This window comes from Myotis myotis, unplaced genomic scaffold, assembly GCF_014108235.1.
Source record: "Myotis myotis isolate mMyoMyo1 unplaced genomic scaffold, mMyoMyo1.p scaffold_m19_p_5, whole genome shotgun sequence".
Taxonomy (NCBI): Eukaryota; Metazoa; Chordata; class Mammalia; order Chiroptera; family Vespertilionidae; genus Myotis; species Myotis myotis.
The window spans coordinates 34,433,455-34,458,347 of record NW_023416357.1 but is presented as its reverse complement, the minus strand read 5'-3'; the positions used below and the strand labels follow the sequence as shown (position 1 = coordinate 34,458,347).

The 24,893-nt window shown below is 36.8% G+C and overlaps 2 protein-coding genes across 10 annotated transcripts in view; one reads left to right on the top strand and one right to left on the bottom strand.

Moving 5' to 3' along the window:
* The window catches only part of TRIM23 (tripartite motif containing 23), a 43,735-nt gene extending 37,347 nt beyond the window's left edge, over positions 1-6,388 (top strand). The window contains exons 12-13 of one of the 3 annotated variants that reach the window (XR_004967396.1): positions 4,986-5,037; positions 5,280-6,388. The gene's annotated coding sequence lies outside the window, so the exon portion shown is untranslated. Of the gene's footprint in view, positions 1-1,571; positions 1,895-4,985 lie in introns of those variants that run through there. The other 2 variants (XR_004967395.1, XR_004967397.1) reach the window with 2 other exon arrangements.
* On the bottom strand, positions 340-24,805 carry PPWD1 (peptidylprolyl isomerase domain and WD repeat containing 1). 7 transcript variants are annotated; one of them, XM_036308132.1, is made up of 12 exons: positions 24,582-24,805; positions 21,426-21,548; positions 20,268-20,370; positions 18,114-18,214; positions 17,772-17,892; positions 15,278-15,725; positions 10,084-10,274; positions 9,053-9,242; positions 4,573-4,754; positions 2,597-2,678; positions 1,591-1,773; positions 340-644 (listed from the first exon to the last, which is right to left on the bottom strand). In XM_036308132.1, the coding sequence occupies exons 1-12, from the start codon at positions 24,775-24,777 to the stop codon at positions 501-503; spliced, it is 2,064 nt and encodes a 687-aa protein (XP_036164025.1). In that variant the 5' UTR covers positions 24,778-24,805; the 3' UTR covers positions 340-500. The 7 variants fall into 7 exon arrangements, with proteins under 7 accessions (XP_036164025.1, XP_036164027.1, XP_036164026.1 ...); XM_036308134.1 differs by lacking the exon at positions 1,591-1,773; XM_036308133.1 differs by lacking the exon at positions 21,426-21,548.
* Positions 24,806-24,893: the final 88 nt, after the last annotated feature.

The following is a 24,893-nucleotide window of genomic DNA, read 5'->3' as shown; positions in this document are numbered from 1 at the left end:
CCTGCACGAGCCCTGACCAGGGCCCGGGCCGGGGAGGAGCCTACAACCAAGGTACATGCCCTTGACCAGAATCAAACCCAGGACTCTTGGGTCCACAGGCCGAGGCTCTATCCACTGAGCAAAACTGGCTAGGGCTCAGATCCTTTCTTCGTAAGTCTGAAGAAACATGTGAGGGCAGATTAACAGGCATGTTTGAAAAGCTAAGGAACAAAGGCATACCACTCATTATTTACTACGATTTTGAGTCTCATGAGAAATTACATATAAGGAGTGCTATTTTGCCTGAATTTAGTCCATTTCAATTTTTCACCTAATGAGAAATGTTGCAAGAAAAAAGCAAAGCTTTAAAAAATGGCCTTTAATGAAAAATATAAAAATACAATACCGCAATCCTTGAAACATGATTTGTATGTTCAGCAAGTCTTAAGAGATTCCCAATGTAAAATAATCCTGTTTACTATATGTGTATTTTTATTTACACATTAAACGATACATCTGATTTACTTGACAGTAATATTTATGATGCTGACATCCTCATAGGGCTTATCTGTTTTGGGATTGACTTTGACGTTGGAGATCCTTTGTACAACTTCCATTCCTTTAGTCACTCGTCCAAATACTGTGTGCTTATTATCAAGCCAAGGCTGTGTTGGAGGACAAATGGAAAATCTTGGTAAACCAGGTTTCTTAATTCACACCCTCTGGGCGAGTAAATTAAAGAGAATTTAAATTTATGCTTTACTTTTTTATGTAATTAAAAAGATTTACAGTAATTTCACTTAGAGTATTTTAAGAGTAATTTCCATGTTTATAAGAAAAATATAAAAGCATAGTATAATGTTTAAATATGTGCAGCTTTCGGATCAAAGGGATCTGGAATGTGTTTGCTAAAGGCAAGTTCCTTTGCATAGTTTAAAAGGCAATTTGGAATAGTTTAAGCAGCATGTGCTTTGGCATTAAAGACGTGGGCACTCAAATGCTGGCGCTCTGCTACTTGACCTTTGGCAAGGCAGTCATATTTGTTTCCTCATCTATTACTTAAAACTGGGTATAGTGATACTAGATGTATTGTGAATATTACATGAGACTGTCTGGCAGATAGTAGTTATATTTTTCTTTAATGCTTAATGCTTATTTCCAAAAAATAAAGTGTATAATTTTTATAATCATGTAGAACTACAAAGCAATAAAGCTAGATATTCTTATACTGTATTCTGTCAAATCTACAATGCTATTGGTTGCATTCTGATTTTAGAGATATAAAAATGTGTGGGGGAAATGTCTTAAAATCAGGAATTCATGTACTTTAATCCTCCATTCTAAAGATGAGGAAACAGGTCCAGAGGTGAAATAATTTGTTTTGAACTGTACAAAACAATAACAGTGGCGAAGATGACTAAAACTTAATAAGTGTCCTAAATTACAGAAGTATTGTTTTACGAAGTATTTCTGATTTGTTGGGTAAATTTATATTTTCTTATCTAAATTATTTACATTTTGAGAAAGACTAATGTAGCTCTCATCCACTGAATTTACTCTTAGATCATAACTTATGAATCTTTGGCTTACAGATAATGCTGTTCTACTCACCGTTGGTACTACTGTTATGAAAAACTGAGATCCGTTAGTATTCGAGCCAGCATTAGCCATGCTGAGTGTATATGGTCTGTCATGTCGTAATGTTGAATGAAATTCATCTTCAAACTCTCCTCCCCATATGCTTTCTCCTCCCATACCAGTACCTGTTGGATCTCCAGTCTGAATCATGAAGCCCTTAACAGAAAGTACACAAAAAATATATTAAACGGGCTGGAGGGGACTAATGGGGGGAAAGGGGGGAACATATGTAATACTTTCAAAATTAAGAATTATTAAAAACAAAACTGTTCTTTTCTATATGTATGCTTTGGAGTTAGGGTTGTAAAGAGTGCTTTGTATTTAGTAAAATTGTAACTTGGTTAACAGTCACTTTATGAAGTGATTTTATTAAACTCAGTAAGTTATACTTTAATTTGGATGATGTATTTCTACTACTCAACTGCTACCAAATTTAAAACAAAATGCAAAGGTATTCTCATTTATAGACATCTAGATCTTCCCCAATAATCTACAATTAATAGTGTAAATTTTAGTTTGTGTATAATATATAATTGCCTCATTCTTCTCACCTACCTTTCCCTAACCACTCGATTTTCTGGATTTCATTTCATTAATTCCTCCAGAACCCTGAAGCTTGACTTTTCCTCCTATCATTTCTGACTTGTCAGTAAACAAGAACTACATATGTTTTATGGAATGCTGCCCAACAAGATCCTGGGCAGAGGGAATAGTGGCTATTGGTTTTATCTCAGCATGACCCCTTTACTCATTATGTGACCTTGTTTTCAGCTGTTGAAAAAATATTGTTGCAGTGTTTCTAAAATGGTAATTACGCTACTATTCCAGTCCTTTTATAGATTTGATATTCATGACCATTCTTTTGGCTTCCATAATCTATTTTTCCTCTTCCTTTCTAATAAACTAAGTGTGAGAGAATGCTATGCCTTAGGTTTAAACTTCTTGTTGTGCCTTAAATGATAAAATTTGCATAACCTACCTTAATTATACGGTGAAAAGTATGTCCATTATAATAACCATTTCTGCTATGAACACAGAAGTTTTCCACTGTCTTGGGACACCTACAGTAAGACATATATTAAAAACATGAAATTTATTCAGAGTATTTAAGACAATTTCTTTGCAGTTCTGCTTCCTAATGGTGTTTTCAATATCATCTAAATGTTTCAGAAGGACAGTCTTTTTTTTCATAACCTCTTCTAACCTTGATGACACATAAGAGTTGAAAGGGCATATAAGCAGTAGTATATTATTGTTTAATAGCATATTATTGTTTAATGTAGTATCTTTATATCAATTTGCTTATTATAGTTGAGTTTAACAATATTTAGACTTCAAGGTTATTTAGTTTAAAAAATACAACCATAGCCTTAGCTGGTTTGGCTCAGTGGATAGAGCACTGGCTGGCACACTGAAGGGTCCTGGGTTCAATTCCAGTCAAGGGCACGTACCTCAGTTGCAGGCTTGAGTCCCTGCCCCAGTCAGGGCAAGTGGGAAGCAATCAATCTATGTGTCTCTCTCACATCGATGTTTCCCTCTGTCTCTCCCCTTCCCTACCACTCTCTCTAAAAATAAACGGAAAAATATCCTTAGATAGGATTAACAACAACCACCAAAATGTAAAAACAACAACCATAGCACCTTAAAATATATACAATTTGCTATATATGATGGGTTAAGTTCCCAGGAAAGGTAATTTTCTCAAAAACAGTATTAATGGTTACAGTGACACATTCCTGACCAAGGACTTATTCACCAAAATGCTATCTCCTAAATTTAATCAACTTTAAGTGATAATCAGACACACTGAGTATGAAGCATTCTAAATAATATTAACTAATCCCACGGGGTAATTTAATGTGGTATCATCTTCCTGTAGTACTCTTAGAGCTGGGGTTGGAGGGGAAAATCAAGAGAATCCTACATGAAGTACATCAGGGAGCAACAGGCTTAATGGGTACATGGGTTCTAAATACTTGAAATGAGATGATCCAGGAGTCTACATACCTAGTTCATCTTTTTTCTCTTTTGTTAATCCTCACCCAAGGATATTTTCCATTGATTTTTAGGGAGAGTGGAAGAGAGAGGGAAAGATGGAGAGAAATTGATGTGAGAGAAACACATCGACTGGTTACCTCCTGCATGAGCCCTGACCAGGGCCCGGGCTGGGGAGGAGTCTGCAACCAAGGAATGTGCCCTTGACCAGAATTGACCCCGGGACCCTTTGGTCCGCAGGCCAATGCTCTATCCGCTGAGCCAAACCAGCTAGTTCTTTGTTCAGTACCAAGGTATGGCATGATAAAACATTGATATTCAAAATAAGTACTTTTAAATAAAGGTACTAGGTAGGATGAGGATTCGAAGATAAATCAGTTGTAAAGATGTCACCTTTTGCATCAAGACTAGCCAGAGACACTACTGTATTTGGTATTGCATGCTCATTTTGCAAACTTTTAAAAATGTCCAGAATACTATTTTCCCTTTTCCAATGGAAGCCCTTATGTGTTTTATTGGGATTCATTTTCAAAAATACAGCTACTGAGTCTAAGAAAGAGGAAGTATATGTCTAGCAATGTCAGGAAGGAAAAATAAGTATTCTCCCCTTAAGAGATTGCTTTGAGAGGAAAACCAGTTATAATAAGCGAGCCACAAATCTTATAGTTGGGATGTGCAGTTAATGGTAATAGAAATATACATTTGCATAACTTTTTAGTTTCATTCATCACTTTCATAGCCAAGATGTTTGTCCTCGTATTTTAAACCTGTTAAGTATGTGTATATATGTATAAAAATGTCTAGAGTAACAGTTAATCAGAAATTTCAGGGTTGATGTTCTATCAAACATTTCAATTCTGCAAAATTCCTTAAGTCAAAATAACAAAAATTTTAAGTTGCACAGTTTCTTCAAATATACACATTTAAAATGGTGGTTAACACAACAAAAACAATACATACTCAACAGGAAAAAGTTTGATGTGAATGTCTCCCATGCTTGTGTGGATAATGGCACTATCTGAAACTCGTTTGGGTCCTTCGGCCTGAGTAGCTGCCATGACTTCCTCTTTAGAAGGTTTCTCATTAAAAACATCTCGGTCAGAATCTGCACTTTTTGTATCTTCTGGTTCTCGTTTGGTAAACTAAAGGAGGACAGTAAAAAGTGAGTAAATGAATTAAAATTTTCATCTGGTTAAAGTTTATGAACAAGCAAATTTAATTTCTAGTGAAATATTTGAGGAAGGTATGAATTCACATCAGAATAAATCCTTATTTCAGGAATGACTTCCTATCAAAGGGTGTGTAAGGCAGTTAAATTATTTTTATACTTATATCATGTCCTAACCTGCCACCTGTTGCCTGCTTTTCACTAGAAACCCTGGGTTTGAATTCCAGCTCTGTCATTTACGAGTTATGTGACTTTGGGTAAGTAAATTCACTTCTTACATTTCCTCATTCATAAATGGGAATAATAAGAACTACCCCAAATGGTACCTGTTACGAGATTAAATGAAGGGGGATGCAAACTGCTTAGAGAATAGTGCTTACCGTACAGAGAGAACTGTGTATATATTAACACTTGTTATTACTATGAACAAGACTTGGGCAAGGTAGGATGAGGATTCACAGACAAATCAGTAGTGAATCTTGACTTCTTTTTTTTGCAGAGCCCCATCTGATATACCTAAACCCTGAAGCCTGGGAGAAAGAATGTAAATTTTGAGTGAAGTTGCAGAAATCTCAGGATTCTCAGGGTATAAAGAGAATTGAGAAAAACCTTTCAGTTGTTAAAACTCTGGATTTCTCAAGGCCTGTTTCTTTTGACTCTCAGGAAGAAGAAAGTGCTACCTAATGCCAACTGAGTTGCAGGAAGGTAAAGCTTGTGCCCAGGCCCTGTCTTGCCTAATAGCATTCCTTGGTCCACTTGGATAGATTCCAAATAAACAACCAAGTTACGATGCGATTGCCTTCACATATTATTCTCCAGTTTTCAAAGGAGAATGGCAAGTCTGTTGTACTATTTATATGAATCTTTAAAGTTATCTTGACTTAGCTCACATATGAAACTACTAAAGTTCAAATTTTATAAAATTTTACTTTTATTTCATGATATTGGATTTAAAAGGTAATAGAAATGTACACAGACCATTTTAATTTTGCTTAAGAATATGTACATCTAATAAACCTCAAAGATAATTCATGAAATGTTACCTGTATAAAGACACACTGTGAGGGACTTATTTTGTTTTTCTATTCCAAGTTTATGAGAAAATCTGTGGTTTAATCAACATAAAAGTAAATTTTTGGGAAAGAAAAAGAAAACTTATTACTTAGTTTTTAAATAAAGTGGTTGGAAAATTATGTTTTTAGTGCATATCAAGAACTATATTTTGTGATTAATTTGTACCTTCAAAAAGTTAAATTACAGGTAAAAACAAGAAAAATTATTTTCCTTTAACATATATTGATAAAATTTTAGCAATGACTTTGGAAGTTATAAGAAAATTCTCACCTTAAAAGAATGTACCCATTCTAGGTTAAAAGCTTGGTCAGGGTAGGGAAATGCTATTTCTTACATGTACCAAATGCTGGTAACCTTAATAGCATCACAGATGCTTATAATATGTCAGATGAATAAATGAATATACTATAATGGGCCAAACACTTTACCAAACTTTGTGGATTTAATAGTGAAAAAAAAAAAGTAGTGCCTATGTTTACAGATTTTATATTATCATGAAGAGGAGATGACAGTATCAGAAACCAAAAACAAAAATACCAGCAAATTACTCCAAAAGTGTGACACCAACACAACCAGGCACACCTAATCTAGACTTGATGTCAGAGAAGGCTTCCAAGCTGAGATCTGATGTGTAGGAGTTGGGTGGTTTACTAGTATGTGTAGCTGACAAAAGGAATAGCATGTGCAAATGCTTAGATGTAAAAAAGAATAATCATACAAAAGGCCAAGATACATAAGAAAACATGCTCAAAGTCACTAATCATCCGAGAAATGCAAATCAAAACGACAATGAGGTACCATCTCACACCTGTCAGAATGGCTATTATCAACAAGTCAACAAACGACAAGTGCTGGCGAGGATGCGGAGAAAAAGGAACCCTCCTGCACTGCTGGTGGGAATGCAGACTGGTGCAGCCACTGTGGAGAACAGTATGGAGTTGCCTCAAAAAACTAAAAATGAAACTCCCATTTGACCCAGTAATCGCACTTCTAGGACTATATCCCAAGAAACCAGAAACACCAATCAGAAAGGATATATGCATCCCTATGTTCATAGCAGCACAATTTACAATAGCTAAGATTTGGAAACAGCCTAAGTACCCATCAGCAGATGAGTGGATTAGAAAACTGTGATACATTTACACAATGGAATACTACGCTGCTGTAAAAAGAAAGGAACTCCTACCATTTGCAACAGTATGGATGGACCTGGAGAGCATTATGCTAAGCAAAATAAGTCAGAGAAAGATAAATATCACATGATCTCACTCATTTGTGGAATATAATGAACATACAATGATAAACAAAAACAGATCCAGAGACAGATAATCATTGGTCAGACCATCAAACCTCAGTGGGAAGGCAGGGGGAAGGAGAAGGGAAGGGGGAGGGATCAACCAAAGGACTTGTATGCATGCATATAAGCATAACCAATGGACACAGACACTAGGAGGTGGGGGGTGAAGACATGAATGGGGGTGGGGTGGGGGGGCACTGGGGGGTAAGGACACATATGTAATACCTTAATCAATAAAGAAAAAGAAAATAAAAGAATAACCCAACTTATCACAAATGAGATCAAGTTCCGTGTGGTTAAAGTAGCAAATGACCTAAAAATAAAGAATATTAAGGTAGGAGGCCAGCTAATACAGGCAGCTGGGGAGTTAGGCAGAGAAATATAGTAAGTCCTCAATGCCATCGATAGGTTCTTGGAAATGTGACTTTAGTCAAAACAATGTATAACAAAATCAATTTTACCACAGACTAATTGATATAAATGAGTTAAGTTCCTATGGTATTACTTCTGATCACAAAAACATCACCCCAACTTCTAAATAAAGATCCAAAACACTTCTAATATTAAACAATGAGATGAAACATTGAAATAAATGTGAGCTATACATATATTAAAGAAAGATTAATAAGAACCAGTTAGATAATTATTTCACAACCTGCTTATTCCAATTCAGGGTGATGCATGGCTGGAGCCTATCCCTGCAGTCCAGGGCTCAAGGCGGGAATCAACCCTGGACAGGACCCTGTTCCATGAAGGACACGCTCACACACACCTACACTCACTCAGACTGGGACAATTCAGACATGCAATTAACTAATGTGCACATCTCTGTGATGTGAGAGGAAACGAGTACCCAAAGAAAACCCACACAGACATGGGAAGAATGTGCAAACTCCACACTGACAGTGGTTCCAGCCGAGAATCAATTCTAGCCCCCCCCCCCCCAAATGTTAAAAGGAAATGACAATATTTGAGGACCTGCTGTAATCACATTTGGGTCTCAGAATGTCTCTGACTGCAGTGTGAAGGAGAGAAATCAAGGACAGGAGGTCTCTATACTTTAGATTTTTCTGTTTGGTTGAACAGTTCCAACAGTGCTACTTCTAGATAGCTTCGTAGTTTGATTTTGAGCCCAATTTTAATTAACATGTAAAGTACTTTTAACTCACTAGGAAAATAGATTTCTCAGGAATACACAGTTTTAAAGTTAGCAACATTACAAAGGAGTCAAATGGTTAAAAATGTGCTTAGAGAAGAAAATGTGCAAGTTCAGGGGAAATAAATTATGTTCAAGAGAAAAAATTGTAAAATAATAAAAACACAGAATAATTTTTAAAACCCCATAGTAAAGACTATTTTGGCTTCGATTATTACCATAACCACTTACTTCCTATTATCTTAGACAACACAAATAGTTATAAAAGCCAGGTTGAAAAATTTTCAAAACAGAATAGAAACCTGTACAGAAATACTTACAATCAAGTCCTACTTAAAAATTCTAAAATATTAATGTTATAAGATAGTATTCTGGCCGAAACCGGTTTGGCTCAGTGGATAGAGCGTCGGCCTGCGGAATGAGAGGTCCCAGGTTCGATTCCGGTCAAGGGCATGTACCTGGGTTGCGGGCATATCCCCAGTAGGAGATGTGCAGGAGGCAGCTGATCGATGATTCTCTCTCATCGATGTTTCTAACTCTCTATCTCTCTCCCTTCCTCTCTGTAAAAAATCAATAAAATATATTTAAAAAAAAAAAAAAAAAAAAAAAAAAAGATAGTATTCTGGTTGTTTAGAAAGCCAATTATTGCCAACATTCTCTTCAGTTGAAAGCACAAGCCAAGAAAAGAAAACTCCAACCAAACTGGAAGAAACATTTAGGTCCATCTCTTAGTACTTCCACATACCATATAAAATCTATTCTTTTTGAAAGACGTACAGACTATTGTTGGGTCAGCTTGAATATTCTGAAGAACGGGGTTTTCAGAAGCTTTCATTTCTATAGTAGTTGCAGCACGATGTTTTTTGGCTATTCCCTGGAACAAAGCCAATTGCATCACCCTAATATTTTCTTGCTTGCCTAAGATCCGCACACACCTGGAAAACACATTTTATACAATAAAATTTTCAGAGTTAATTCCAATCATAACAACTTTACAGATAAAAGCTGGGAATCAGCTATCCTTGATCTTTGTACAAAATAGTGAAAGATTTTTAAAAAGTTTTTCTTTACCCACCTCACCACCAAAAAAAGCTATTTAAAATTGGTAGGGAGCTATAATTTTCAGGTAAAAAAAAATTGCAATTGTTCAATCATATAGTTTTAACCTATCCCCATTATTTTAGTCTATGTGCAAACCTTCAAAGATTTTTGTATTGCTAAGAACTAAATATAAATTTGTTTATATGTGAGAATGTACAGCATAAGATTTTTTTCTCCTTAAAATAAACTTTTAAGTTCTTTTTATTTACCTTCAGTGATAGTATCTGATTGTAGCTTTCTGAACTAAAACCAAATGGACTGTTTGCACAAAAGGCTTATTGTGGTTTCATGCATTTTAAGTTCTGATTTTATGTCTAGCAGGATGTAATGCCGAATTCTGTGGTTAAAATATTTGGCAACATTTAACATGAACCAGGCTAATTTAAATCAATAATCAAAAGACAGACTATAACTTGTTAAAAAAAACAACAACAACAACCTGAAACTATGCATATCTTCTTTCCATTTCTTTCACAAACATGAGTGGAAACTTTTTACATAAGAGTATAAACAACAGAAAGACCACAGAAAAATCCAGTCAAAACATTTGGTTAAGTTTAGACATTTGGGACCATTCCACTTGTCTTGGAACAAACAAAACTCCCATTGTTTCCCTGAAGGAGGAAATGGTCCCCAATAAATGCATTTAAAAAAATACAGCATATTAAAGCTTACCGGTTTGTTTCTACATTTATAACTTTAATGCCCAGCATTGTTCCATATAGCACAAAATGTCCAGTTTCATCAAAAACTATATTAATTAATCTCACTGCATCCACCTTCTCCAACTCACGTTCTACAGCCATTCGTCGGCCAAATTCCATGTCTGGTAGCTGTTGCCTCATTTGCTGTAGTTCAGTAAACATCTAGGAAACAACCCATTTATTAACAAAAAAGCTACATAATAAAGGGAATGTGAATTCAAATAGAAGCAGAGTATACATTAAGAGCAACTGACAGTTTGTGTATTTGTGTTATCTCGTATGGAGGATTCTAAACACTATTTCAATCATAAAAAATAATTTACACTAACTGGTTCTTCTAATTAAATAAAAAAAACAGTCAACGTAATTACTACTTTATAGGATATTTCTGCTGCGATTTATAAGCTGCAGACTAGCAGTTTTTATTAGACATATAATGCAAATCATATAAGTAATTTAAAATTTTCAAGTAGCTACAATAAACAAAAATGAAAGTTAAAATTAATGTTTTATTTAACCCAACGTATCCAAAATATTAACATTTAAACATTAAGCAATTCAATAAAATTAAGATAAAATTACATTTTTTTCTTATATTAAATCTTTGAAATTGTATTTTTTACTTTCAGTTTATCTCAATTTGAACAAGCCACATACCAAGTACTCAAGAGTCACATATGGCTAGTGGCTACTATAGTAGATGATGTAGCTATAGACTATGAAGTCCTTATATAAGGATCACAGGGCCTGACATACTAAGCCAGCGGTTCTCAACCTGTGGATCGCGACCCCTTCAGGGGTCGAACGACCCTTTCACAGGGGTCACCTAAGACCATCCTGCATATCAGATATTTACATTACGATTCATAACAGTAGCAACATTACAGTTATGAAGTAGCAACGAAAATAATTTTATGGTTGGGCCACAACATGAGGAACTGTATTTAAAGGGCCAGAAGGTTGAGAACCACTGTAAGCACTCAATGGAGGGGGAGGAGGAGGAGGTGGAAGAGGGAGAGGAGGAGGAGGAGGGAGAGGAGGAGGAGGAAGGGAACGGGAGGAGAAAGAGACATACTAAGCACTCAATTTTTTTGTCTTCATCCTCACCCTAGGATATGTTTATTGATTTTAGAGACAGATGGAGAAGAAGAGGGAGGGAGAAGGAAGGAGAATGAGAGTGAGAGAAGGGAACTGGGGGGGAGAGAGGGTGGGAAGGGAGGAGGAGGAGGGGGGAGGAGGGGACAGAGAAGGAGGAGGAGGAGGAGAAAGAGAGAGAGAGAGAGAGAAACATTGATGAGACACTCCCCAACCAGGATGTGCAACCTAACTGGGATCATATGCAGGGTGCAGGGGATCATGCTCTAACCAACTGACCCACCCAGCTAGGGCAGCACTCAATTCTTGTTGAATGAATAAACTCTTACTATTTCACTAATGTGTAACAATTTCATGATATTTCAGAAAATATTTCAAGTTGTTTTGACATGGAGTAATACTTATAGTTAGATCATCATTAGTAAATATGATGTAGGATAGATGCTTATTTTTATGGGTATACTTTAGTTTGGAAATGTTTTACTTTTTTAAAAAATTATTTTATTTTATTGATTTCAGAGAGGAAGGGAAAGGGAGAGAGATAGAAACATCAATGATGAGAGAGAAATATAGACTGGCCACCTCCTACATGCCCCCTTATGGGGATCAAGCCCACAACCCAGGCACGTGCCCCCGATGGGAATTGAATCCAGGACCCTTCAGTCCGCAGGCAGATGCTCTATCCACTGAGCCAAACTAGGTAGGGCTCCTTTTTTTTTTAAAAGATAATTAATAAATAAAAACAAGGGTCACATCCAATTACTATTATGACACTATAGGCCTCCCAGAATATATGATCTTTACATTTAGTTTTCCAGACATTTAGGGCATCAAAGAACATAATTCAAAAGTAGTTCTCCATTGCAGATGAAAATAAGCCAGACTTATGTTCCACCTCCTTCTTTTTTCATGTCTGTGTTAACTAGAAATCTCCAGTTTTTTATATATGGAATGAACAATATGCTCCAAAAATCAAAAGGAGGTATGTGTGTTAGGGAATGGTCTTATAGACCAGTTAAAAAGCCTAGTCATAGTTCCTTTTCTCCAATCTGTGAGACTAATATATGTTATTGATTCTTATATTCATATGTCAGAAACAGCTTAGATGTAAGAGAGAGGATTCAGTTTCAAGACAAAGTTTGTAGATGGCCATCTGCCAGTGATTTCAGAGAGGAAAGGAGACGGAGAGATAGAAACATCAATGTCGACAGAGAATAATTGGCTGCCTCCTGCATGCCCCTTACTGGGGATCAAGCCAGCAATTTGGGCATGTGCTCTGACCAGGAATCGAACCTTGACCTCCTAGTTCATAGGCTGACACTCAACCACTGAGCCATACATTTATTTTACGTTAATCTAACCTGATAAGTAGAATCCTGCTACAGAATTCTAGCCTTACTAGCAGGGCCTCTGTGATACACAACTGTGTGGCCATATGCAGCGATTCTGGCTAATAAATGCCAAAAGATACTTCACACCATCCAATCAAATTTCTTGTCTTTTAAACTAGGACTCTTACTGGTTAGAAACTTCCCCCTGTGACATGGAACTGTGAAAACCCAGTGACTTACTTGTTAATAGCTTTGGAATGAATTTAAATGGCATTTGCCTTTTTCTTTTTTTTTCAAACTCTCTCATTCTGAATCAACTCCTGACATAGGTTTTAATACTGAGCTCTTGATACTTTAGTTCTATCACTTCAACAAATGTTGAAGACAATAATGAAGAAATAGAGGGGACTGAACAGCTCAGAGTATGTATGTTAAAGAGATTTATATCCAGAAACTAGGATTTGAATATTTCTTCTCCTAAGAAAGCTTAGAAGAGCTGCAAGTTGGTAGAGTTTTGCAAATTATATTTAACACTTGCCACCAAACAACAGTGCCACTAATAAGAGTGATAGAATTTTTGAAGAGCTTAATGCAGGGAATATAATGTACATTGGTTACTACTGAGACTGGAATCAACACTGTCATATAGTAAACATTACTGCTACAAAGGTTCAACATAGACTTACCACTAGCTGTTAAAGAACTACATGATGAAAACAGCTGATGAGACCCAATTTCCAGAAAAACTAGTTAACTCTGCATGGATATACTCTTATTCTATAATGATACACTCTAACAAATTCTTGTTAGCAGTAATTATGTGTCAGGTACTATTCTTAATGCTGGAGATACAATCATGAGCCAAAACAGATACAGGACCATAGATTGTATAAAGTTTAGTCTATTGGAGGTTGATATACATGAATCAAATAATCAGATCATACAAAATGCTTTCTAAGACAATAGTAATATAAAGTCACATAAAAAAAGTTGTCCTAGACTGGATGAATAGTGAAAAACTACCAGAGGAAGAGACCCTTTCGCTGAGATTTGAAGAACAAGTTCAACAGGTAATGGGAGAGATGGAGGGAGAGGTAACTCCAGGTAGAAGGAACAGAATGTTCAAGAAACTGAAGCAAGGCCTAACTGGCTAGAGTAAAAGGCAGGGAGAAAGGTGAGTTACACTAGGCCAGGGGTGGGCAACCCCTGGCATGCGTGCCAAACATGGGACGCCAGTAACCTTTGCAGGCACACGAAACCCTCTCTTATAATCTTCCATTTACAATTGTCAATCTTTGTTCTCAGTGATGAATTTTGTTAAGTCTCGTAATTGGAGTAGCCTGGCGGATGAAAGTAGTAGCTCGTGCATATCTCTGAAGGTCACGAAATATAAACCTAATGTAAAAATTCTGTCATCAGTGATGCAGCAGCAAAAGTCCCACTGATAATATCAAACGGAGTCATAAAGTTTTCTGTCGGACTATCAGTGTACATGTATACATTAAAAAATAAATTATTTTTCATCATCATATACTGTGTTTTTGTCGCTCGATTGAATTTTATTATTTCTTCAAGGTTCTTCACATACGTACACCTTAAGAGATATCAAGTAGGCATAACATGTTCTCAAAAAATTAGGGGTGGCATGCAGAAGAATTTTGAGTCAGAGATTTTGCTGGTTTTGGCACGCACTCACAAAAAGGTTGCCCACCCCTGCACTAGGTTGTAATAGTAGGCAGACACTACAACATGGCAGGCCATTATTTTGGTCTTTTTCTTTTTTTTTTCTTTTTTTAATATATTTTATTGATATTTTACAGAGAGGAAGGGAGAGGAATAGAGAGTTAGAAACATCGATGAGAGAGAAACATCCATTAGATGGTTCTCCTGCATACCTCCTACTGAGGATGTGCCCACAACCAAGGTACATGCCCTTGACCAGAATCGAACCTGGGACCTTTCAGTCCACAGGCCAACACTCTATCCACTGAGCCAAACCAGTTAGGGCCATTATTTTGGTCTTGATCCTAAGAACAACAGGAAGTAACTGAAAGGTTCAAAGGAAGACATGATCAAACATGTCCTTTTAAAAAATACTCTACATGTAGCATGGATAACAGATTAGATACTAGCAGATCATGTTATAAGCCAGATCATGAATTATGGTAGTGATAGGTGTGCTGAAAGGAAATGGATGGATTTAAAGTATATTTAGAAAGTAAAATTGTCAGGACTCATGATACAAATTAAATAGAGGGGTAAGGAAGAGAGTTAAGGATGACTCAGGTTTCTGGCTTGTGCAATTAATGGATATTGATGCCATTCATGAAGATAGAAAAAAAAGAAAGGACAGTACCATGTCTGTTCATAATAGAAACGTGGAGAAATAAATTTGGGAATAGTCATAGACAGACAAGAGTGAACAGAGTGGGAAGAGAGGGTGGCTTAGAATGAATTCTGAAGATCTTAAAAGAATGAGCTTGCAAACAAAACAAAACAGAAAAAAACAGATACATACTAGAAGGATCATTGGCTCAGAAGAAATAAACCTAGGGAAGAGAGTTTTGAAGAGCAACAATACAAGACAGCAGGCAATTGAATATTATAATGTGCCAAGAGAAAATAACTAGTTATCAATTTAATATCCTGAAAAAATCTTTTAAATGGCACAAAACAAAGACATTTTCTGAAAAAAAGAAAGAAAAAAATATATATATATTAAATTTAAATTGCACTTACACTTAGTGATTCATCAAAGACTCTCATGAGTTTTCCAGTTAAAAACCTGAAAATCCTAACTTTTCTATCAGAACCAATTGTAGCTATTTTCTTCCCATCAGGTGAAAAACATATGCTGGTTGGATAAGCCTTGCACTTGGCAAATTCATATAAATCGGTGTCAGTTTTATATTCCCAGTTCACATTTTTTGGGAATTTATATTCATGGGGTGGCCCAGTCCAGTATTCAATCATTCCAGATTTGTCGGAAGACACTACTGCTTTGTAAACTGGGTTTAGCCGTATTTGAGTAAGAGGTGACGTATGGAGTTTGTCAAAAACATGAAGTGGCTGGTTATCTCCTCGACCATCATAAATAAAAATTTTTCCTGTACTCTTCTCAGAAGCAGCAACTGATGATATGGCATCCCCTGGGCAATAGATCCATTCACACTGTCCAGGAAAATAGCTGAAATAATAAAGAATTGAGAGAATAAGGAGGTCAATACAAGAAATAAGCATCCCTTCCTACTCCTACCACCAAAATATGTCCTGGCCAGTGACCAGTGATTTAGCTAGTTTTGGATTCCTTGCTCAAAAAAGGCAGAGAATTACAGAATGGGGAGGAACAACTAAGGACAGTTACTGATTTTTCTCATTCTGACCTCATCAGTGCATAGATAATAACTTCTGAAGGTCTACAATCTACTAGAAGAGAACTGCTATAGCAGACCATTCACTTCTCTCGAGTGGAAAAGGAAACCTAACTAGACCTAGGGCTTAAGATAGTTTGGGGCAATGCTTTTTGAATCTCTGATCTCAGTCTATATATAACTTACTCTTAAGTACATTAGCATGAACAGTATGTTATAAATCCATCCTTGAAATATTAAAACTCAAAATATTTTAGTTATGACTATGTTCAAAAGAAAATCATGCTTTTATCACACTCTCATAATTGGTAACTTGATATTATAACTATAAGCTTTGAACATGCTCCCTGATGAGCAGAGTATAAAAAAATGAGACAGAGTTAATGAACACACCAAACTTTTACACTCAAATGAGTGTTGTCTCCTTCAAAGTAATCAGTCTGAGAAGGTACAGTTATTCTAATGATGGTGCTGATGCTCAAAACATTTTTGGGATTCTTCTCTTAGAATTTCTATCAAAGCCTAAAAAAATATTCTGTCAGTATTTGCAAAGGTGGCAAATGTTCAACATTTATGAATAGATTTGATTTTTAAAAATAGCTAACATGGGGAAACAAAGCTGGGGAGTAAGCCAGATGATCAATAGGTGTTTCTATTTGTAGTAAAAAAATAAGTTCTGACCATAAATGAGACTGATTTCCTTTAGTGGCTTGTACACTGGTTTAATAGGAAATTCCAAAAGGAGTCCTGCTCTGTATTGAACTACTGTTTTTCTCCATCCCAATTCATATAATGAAACTCTAACCCCTAATGTAATTGTATGTGGCCACAGGGTCTTTAGGAGGTAATTAAGTTTAAATGAGGCCTTATGGGTGGGGCCCTACCCCCATAGGCCTGTGGCCTTCTAAAAAGAAGAGGGAGATATCATTCCTCCTTTCATCCCGTTCCCAATGAAAATACAACGTGAAACACAGAAGAGAATTCACACCAGAAACCAAACCCTGCTGCAACCTTGACTTTGGACTTTCCAGTCTCCAGAATTGTGAGAAAATAAATTTCTGTTTATGCCACCCAATCTTTGGTCTTTTGTTGTGGCAGTCTGAGCAGACAAAAACATGTCTCAAAACTGTTTCTGACAACTTTCAAGGTAACATTCATTTAGGTGTATATAAATGCAGGTGTGTGTTATCTTTAAAAAGACATGCTTGAAGCAAAGTATTAGTGTCATTACTGTACAGTTTAACTACAAAGTTTGGGTATCAATATACTTCAAAGTTTAAAATCATCAACAATTAACTTCTATTCTAAAAATGTGCATTAGCTTTCTAAGAACAATACCACAAGTTTAACTCTAAATGCCAATAAATTAGACATGATGGACCCTTGTTATTAAGCAGTGTTAAATAGATATAATGAATTCTTGTTATGATGCTGTTTGGAAATTTCTGCAGTGATTATGACAAAAACCACAGCAGAAGCCTCCAAATAGCATCATAACAAGGAACCATTTCCCAAGCGAAATCCAAAGGTACATTTTTTAATGGAATGGTAACATATTCTGTTTAGAAATACCTATGGGTGAAGTTTAGTTTAAAAATTATTTCATGCCCTGCTGGTGTGGCTCAGTGGTTGAGCGTCAACCTATGAACCCAGAGGACCTGGTTCAATTCCGGGTCAGGCACATGCCCAGGTTGGGGGTTCTACAGGGGTTGCGCAGGAGGCAGCCAATCAATGATTCTCTCTCGTCATTGATATTTCTATCTCTCCCTCCCTCTCCCTTCCTTTCTGAAATCAATAAAAATATATTTTTTTTAAAAATTAGTTCACTAAGTGAAAAAATATGTAATTTAAAAAAGACTCACCCAAGCTTCAGCATATTGATCATGTCAAAGTTCACTACATCAAACACCTTCATTGCTTTATCATCACCCACAGAACAAAACAATGCTCCCTCAGAGCTAACTGCAATACTTTCAATAACTCCTGTTTAAATAAATAAAATTAAAACATTAAATACCAATGACATAAATGCACACAATTCAAAGGAAAAAAATCAGTTTAAAAGAAACTTTACAGAGCTAACATCTTTATATTTAATAATAAGTATATTTGGAACTTAAAACACACACACACACACACACACACACACACACACGTTAGTACAGTTTAAGAGAGCCAAAAAAAAGAAAAGGTGAAATTCTTACCCAGGTGACTTCGAAAATGTTTAACAAATTCAATTCCTTCTTCTACCTTTTTCCAGAACTTAACATGTCCATCATGACTGGCAGTGATAATAAAGTCTGTCCTGCACATATGAAATTATAAAAGTTAACATCTAAAACAAATCTATGAATCATTCAATATCCCCAAGCCAATCATTCACTGAGAATCTCTGACTCTTTCAGAATAGGTTTTCAAAAAAATCTTCCTTTATGCTGGCCACTATATTAGGATAGATAGAACATTGCAAATTTTGAAGTTCTTTTCTGGATATCATAACTAATTTTCATCTTAAGACCTAGGCTCAGAATTGAGTTGGGACTTGACATTAAAAAAATAGAGAAATCTCACTAAGAATCACTAGACCTTAAGAGTATTTTAATGTTAAAATTACCCTACAGGCTACCTTTTCACAGGGAAAAGGTTCTATTTTTCAGAAGTTCATAAATTAAATCTCCACATATTACTTTCATATACAGCAAAATTCAACATAAGTTTGTTTGTATTCTATGCAAGGTATTTTGGTTGTTTAAATTACCAAAAATATAGTTAGGGGGGAAAAATATTTTGTACAGAATAATCTTGTCTGCAGGTGTATAAAAATAAAAACCATTTATTGAACCCAGTATGTGCCAGGTACTTTACACACATTACCTTATTTACTCTTTACAGGAACTCTATTAGTGTAGGTATTTTTTATCATCATTTTATGAATTAGAAAATAGTTTTGAAATGTTAAATGTATTTTTCCTAGGTCCACAACTGAAGAGCGGCATTCAATGTCAGATCTGCCTAACTTCAATTCTATAATCTTTCTATTATACCCTGCTGTTTTGGGCTAAAAAAACCCACCAAAACAAAAATCTTGAGGAGCCTTGACAGTGTCGCTCAGTGAATAGAACGTCAGCCCGAGCACCGAGGTGTCACGGGTTTGATTCCCAATCAAGGGCATGTACCTGTATTTCAGGTGCGATCCCTGGCCTGGTTGGGGCACATGTGGGAGGCAACCAGTCAATGTGTCTCTCACATCAATGTTTCTCTCTCCTCATCCCTTTCTTTCTTCCACTCTAAAAACTTAATGGGAAAAATATCCTCGGGTAAGGATTAACAATAACAGAAAAACTTGAGAAGAGAGTGATAGCAATTCTAGTCCAACATACTGCTTTATACAGTGATAACTTTGGATTGGGAAAAGTGCTAATGTCTGTCAGAATTATTCTATAAAGAAAAAATAAGAATATTTTATATTACCACAATTAAAATAATATTTTAATTATATGTATATCTTAAATGGCTTCCAAGAGATTAAGAATAGACTGATCCAAAGAGCAAAGTAATTCATCTACTTCTTTCCATAATCACAGCCAATATCATCCACGTCACCATTATATCTCATCTAGATTTCTATACTGGTCTCTTAACTGCTCTTACTATATCCATTCCGGCCCTATTTAAGTCCATGAATCTCACCACAGCCAGAGTGGTCTTAAAAAAAAACAAACCTGATGTTACTCTCCTGATTACAGGCTCAAAATCCATACAAGGAATAGAAAACTCTCTAAGACTTAATCCTTGCATTTTTTTGCTCCAGCCTCATCTGCCATTTTCCTCACCTATAAAATGTAGATTATATTACTACCTCATTAGACTGTTCTTAAGATGAACGAGATAATTTATGAAAAAGCTTTAGAACAGTATTGGGTATAATATGCACTTAACATACAGTAGAATATTACTATTATGATGATTATTCTTCAAATCCCACTCATTTATTTTGAAGGCCCTGTGACATTTCCAGGTTGTCTTAGTTCTCATCATTTTCCCCATTAGTACTGACGGGGCCAGCTACCAATTACTCCATCTGTTTAACTAATATACTCTTCTTCTGGAAACCTCATCTTCTTTTGGCATTTATTTCCAAAAGACATGCACACAAACTGAGGAGTTATGTCTTAGAGGATTCATTCCTTGTGTGATATAGGAAAGAACATGTCAGCCTTTAACTTAAACTTCCACTGAACCTATAAAATTAAACAGAAGTCCATAATATCCTAAAGTTTCTTCTATTAGTTCATGTCAAAATTGAAGCATTAAAAAAAAATCTTTTCAGAAAATGTAAGAAGATATGATACACTTACTTGGTGCACACTACATGGGTAATAACATCTCTATGCATGTAACTGCGCTCGTACATAGATGCACTGGGGAGATTATCAAGATAGACTCTTTCAAACTCTAGAACTGAGAAAAAAAATTATTTTTAACAACTGGAACTCAATACTATTTTGTAATTTCTAAATTCCATGTTGTCTTTTCATCTAGATTTTCTTGAATTTCTGTCTATTCCACATGTAATAAAAACAAAAATCCAGTGTCTCATGTCAGTTGTAACTTTTATTATTGCATAATATTGAACAGCAAATATTTAGCCAGTCACAAGTTCTTAGGTAATACATACATACTTAACTGTCCCCAAAACTTAGGCACTGAATGACTGACTGGCTTAATATGAAGGTTTCATTCAAAAACAAAACCAAAAACCTTAAAAAGCTTCATGAAAATACCACAACCATTTTTCTAACCACATAGATCCAATTATTAGTGCTAATTTAAATAATAAGAGGCCAGTAGCCATCTATAAGATGTCTCAGTTTATCTTTAAGGCACTAATCCTCTTTGAAGCAATATACTGGTTTTTTTAGAGTTGAGAAAACCCTAGAGCAGCGGATCTCAACCTGTGGGTCACGACCCCTTTGGGGTCGAATGACCCTTTCACAGGGGTCGCCTATGACCATCGGAAAACACATACATCATTACATATTGTTTTTGTGATTAATCACTATGCTTTAATTATGTTCAATTTGTAACAATGAAATTGGGGGTCACCACAACATGAGGAACTGTATTAAAGGGTCGCGGCATTAGGAAGGTTGAGAACACTGCCCTAGAGAGTATCCAGTTGAATGCTTCCAAAGCACTTTCTAGAGGCAAAACATTTTTAAGAGTGATGATGTGAGAAAATATTCATTTCATTATATGAGCCATAAACAATTTCACAGGTAAAAGATATTATATGTGTACCTAACAAAATAATCCAATGACTATTTTATTTACCCAAAAATGTCCACAAAGTTGCCAATGAGTTGTAAAATGAGCTATTTCAGTTTTTTTTATAACTACTGTATATCAGACTCAAAGCTGTGTCCAATAGATTACTTTTCCCATCATTTTTAGTAACAAAATCCCCATTTTTATATGAGCATACTGACATCCAGCTATAAGATAACCTTTCTCACCTTCTCCTGCAGTTAGGTGTAACCTTGTAGCAATGAAATAAAAGTGGAAATGTTGTGTCACAGTCAAGAATTCTTCTTCAAAAGGTGTACCCTTCTTCTCTTCCTCAGTCCTACAGCTTGGAACTGGGACATGAGCACCGTAATTCTAATAACCACTCAGGACAAAGGTGAGGGCCATTCCCTAGTGATGCTGGGGCAGAACACTGGAAAAAGCCTAGGTTCCTTTGGAGCCTCCCTACCAATCCTAGACTATCTACTTTGGGACTTCTTTTACATATGAGAGAAGTATATCTTTATCTTTTCAATGTTATTGTGTTGTTTTCTATAATATGGAGTTAAATTTGATCCTATCTGATACACATGCCTTTTGCTGCCAGTTAGTTCACTTATTGAATAGATATTTATTGAAAATAAATTCCAAGGCACATGGAATAAGGAAGAGTAACACATAGTTCTGTCCTTGAGAATCCATTAGTTTAATTAAAGGTAGTGCCATACAATCTATAATAATAAAAGCCTAATATGCTAATTAGAGCGGATGAACTTCTGGACAAAGCCGTGGCTGCAAGGGAAGCCTGGGTCCCAGGTGCCAGAGGGAAGCTGGTGCCAGCAGACGGGGGAAGGAAGGCCTACTCTTGCACAAATTTCGTGCACCAGGCCTCTAGTCATTTATAATGTCTTTCTGAAAATGTATTCAAAAGTCCAATATCCAAACAATGTGTTAAAGGAAATGGTTCCATTTCTAGAAGGTTAAATATATTATTCAACTCCTGTACTTTCAGACAAAATCTTCAATGATATTTTTGTTGTTGCTGTTAATCCTTACCCAAGTATATTTTTTTCCATTGATTTTTAGAGAGTAGAAGGCAGTGGGATGGGAGGGAGGGAGGAAGAGACAGAGAAACATCTTGGTTGCCTCCCTTTGGCACTTGGGGCGCATGCTCTAACCACTGCACACACCAGCCAGGGCTTCAATGATTTTTTAAAACATTTCATACATCTTTGAAATTTCAATTTTTTTCAAACTGAATACACTATGGAGTGACTTAAATACAATAAGCATCTAATTAAGGGTGTAGATTTTCACACCTAATAATTTCCGTATCTGTCTCAATTGTTTTAAGTTTCTAAGATCATTGTCTCCTAATAATAATATCAGCACTTTGATATTTTTGGATCCCCCCCACACACACTTATTTTCTATAAAAAAGGATATGCAAGAATATTCTAATTCAATAAAATAAGTAAGAGCATAAATACTGTAACATTTATTCATTCAGTAAATACTTATTGAGTACCTGCTATATGCAAAGCTATGCAGCAAGACTTGCTCTTATATGTTTAGTCTTAGCAGTGGAGAGAAACATTAATCAGACAATCACATGAATAAATATACAATTTCAAAATGTAAAACGTGCAATGAGGAAAAGTTATTACAGAAACATTTATCTGGAAGCCGTGGCAATTAAAAAAAAAAAGGTAATAACACTTTAAGGGTGTCAATGTACAAGGTTAAAAAAAATAGCTTTTTTGCCCTAGTCGGTTGGTTCAGTGGATAAAGCATCGGAAAGGATGCTGGTCAAGGGCACAAAGTACACACCTCGGTGATTTGTGCCCTTGGCCAGAGCACATGCAAGGAGGCAACCAACCGATGTGTTTCTCTCACATCGGTATTTTCTCTCTGCCTTTCCCTTTCCCTATCTCTTCCACTCTTTCTAAAAATCAATGGGAAATATTCTAGGGTGAGGATTAAAAAAAAAAAGCTTTTTCAAAATTCAGATACATAAAATTTGAAGACTACCTGTGGTAAACATGATCTCAGAGTTATTAGCAATGTGCTTTAGAAACCCAGCCCAGCCGAAACCGGTTTGGCTCAGTGGATAGAGCGTCGGCCTGCGGACTGAAAGGTCACAGGTTCGATTCCGGTCAAGGGCATGTACCTGGGTTGCGGGCACATCCCCAGTAGGAGATGTGCAGGAGGCAGCTGATCGATGTTTCTAACTCTCTATCTCTCTCCCTTCCTCTCTGTAAAAAATCAATAAAATATATTAAAAAAAAAAAAAAGAAACCCAGCCCAGACTGGTGAAGTCACAGGCTTCCCCGAGGTGGTGATATCTGAGCTGAGTGCAAAGGGTTGAACAACAACAACAAAAAGTTAGCCAAGTCAAAGGGGTGAAGGTAAATATTCCAGGTAGAGACAGACACCAAGATACCCCAACAGCCATCCAGTGGAGAAAGAGTATGGCCCACCCACGTGCACAGGAGAAACAACAAGGGGTTATTATGGAAATACGCTGTCCAGATTAGGAGAGAGGGAGCTATCGTGAAAGGCCTTGTAAGCCATCATAGGGAGTTTGGACTTTATTTTGACAATAATGAGAAATAATGAAAGAGTTAAGTAAGGGAAGTGATCAAGTCAGATTTGAATTCTTAAAAGATCACATTTTATGGCCTTGCCCGTTTAAGGAAACATTTCATAGAACTTGAAGGAAAAGAAAATGCAATCTATTCCTTTACTCACTTGTTTTGTTTGATACCATTTTCTCACTGTTCCACCTTAATAGCAAAATGCTTCATGTCCTGGTATGTAAGGAGTAAGGTTTGAAAATCACAGACCTCGTGTTTTAGATGAAAATATGTGATCCGGGAAACTTTTACCCCTGGATCACAAAACTCATTAGTTGAAGAGTCAGGGTTGAACCGATCTTTGCCTACGTCCACTTGATGATTCTAAATACCCCCGCCTCGCGTCCCCATACCTGACACCGCTCCGGAGCTGAACGCCTCTAAGAGACCCAGAACTCCCTTCCACAGCTCCTAACCGGAGTTACAGATCCAGCCTCCTAGGGCCGCTGTATACAGGGACTACAGGAGCGGTGCCAAGAACATAGACAGCCTGGCATAAATAAGCATTAGCATCTACATAACGACTCAGTGATTGACAGTATTTGACATGATCGAAAAGACGCTGTCCTGCGTCCGAATCATTACTTCGGGAGCACGCACAGGCCCAGAGTGGCCTGAAGCGAGAAGACGTCCCTCGGTTCCGAGGGCACAAAACCTCACAAATACACCAGCGTCTCCGGGCATGGCTTTCACGCCCCCACTCGGGGCGCGCAGCAAGCCCACCCGCCCCGTGCCAATCCCTGCCACTACCTTTCCTCTTCTTGGCCAATGTTGCCTCTACCGGTAAAGGTCCAACCCAGCGCTCTTCATCATCCTCTTCGTTCCCTTGGGCCATGGCTACGGCCACTGCCAGCTCCCTCTCTTTGCGCTCCGTTTGCTCCGGCTCCTCCGAGTCCCGGCGCCTTCTCCGTCTTAGCTGGGAATCGCTACCCGCTTCCGCCGCCATGTCGCCCGAATCGTCAGAAAAGGCGCGACGCTCCCAGCTCAACAACCAATCCCCAGGCAGCGCAGCCGGCTCGTCAGCCGCCGAGAGAGGCTCGGGATTGGCTGTGACGGGTCCAA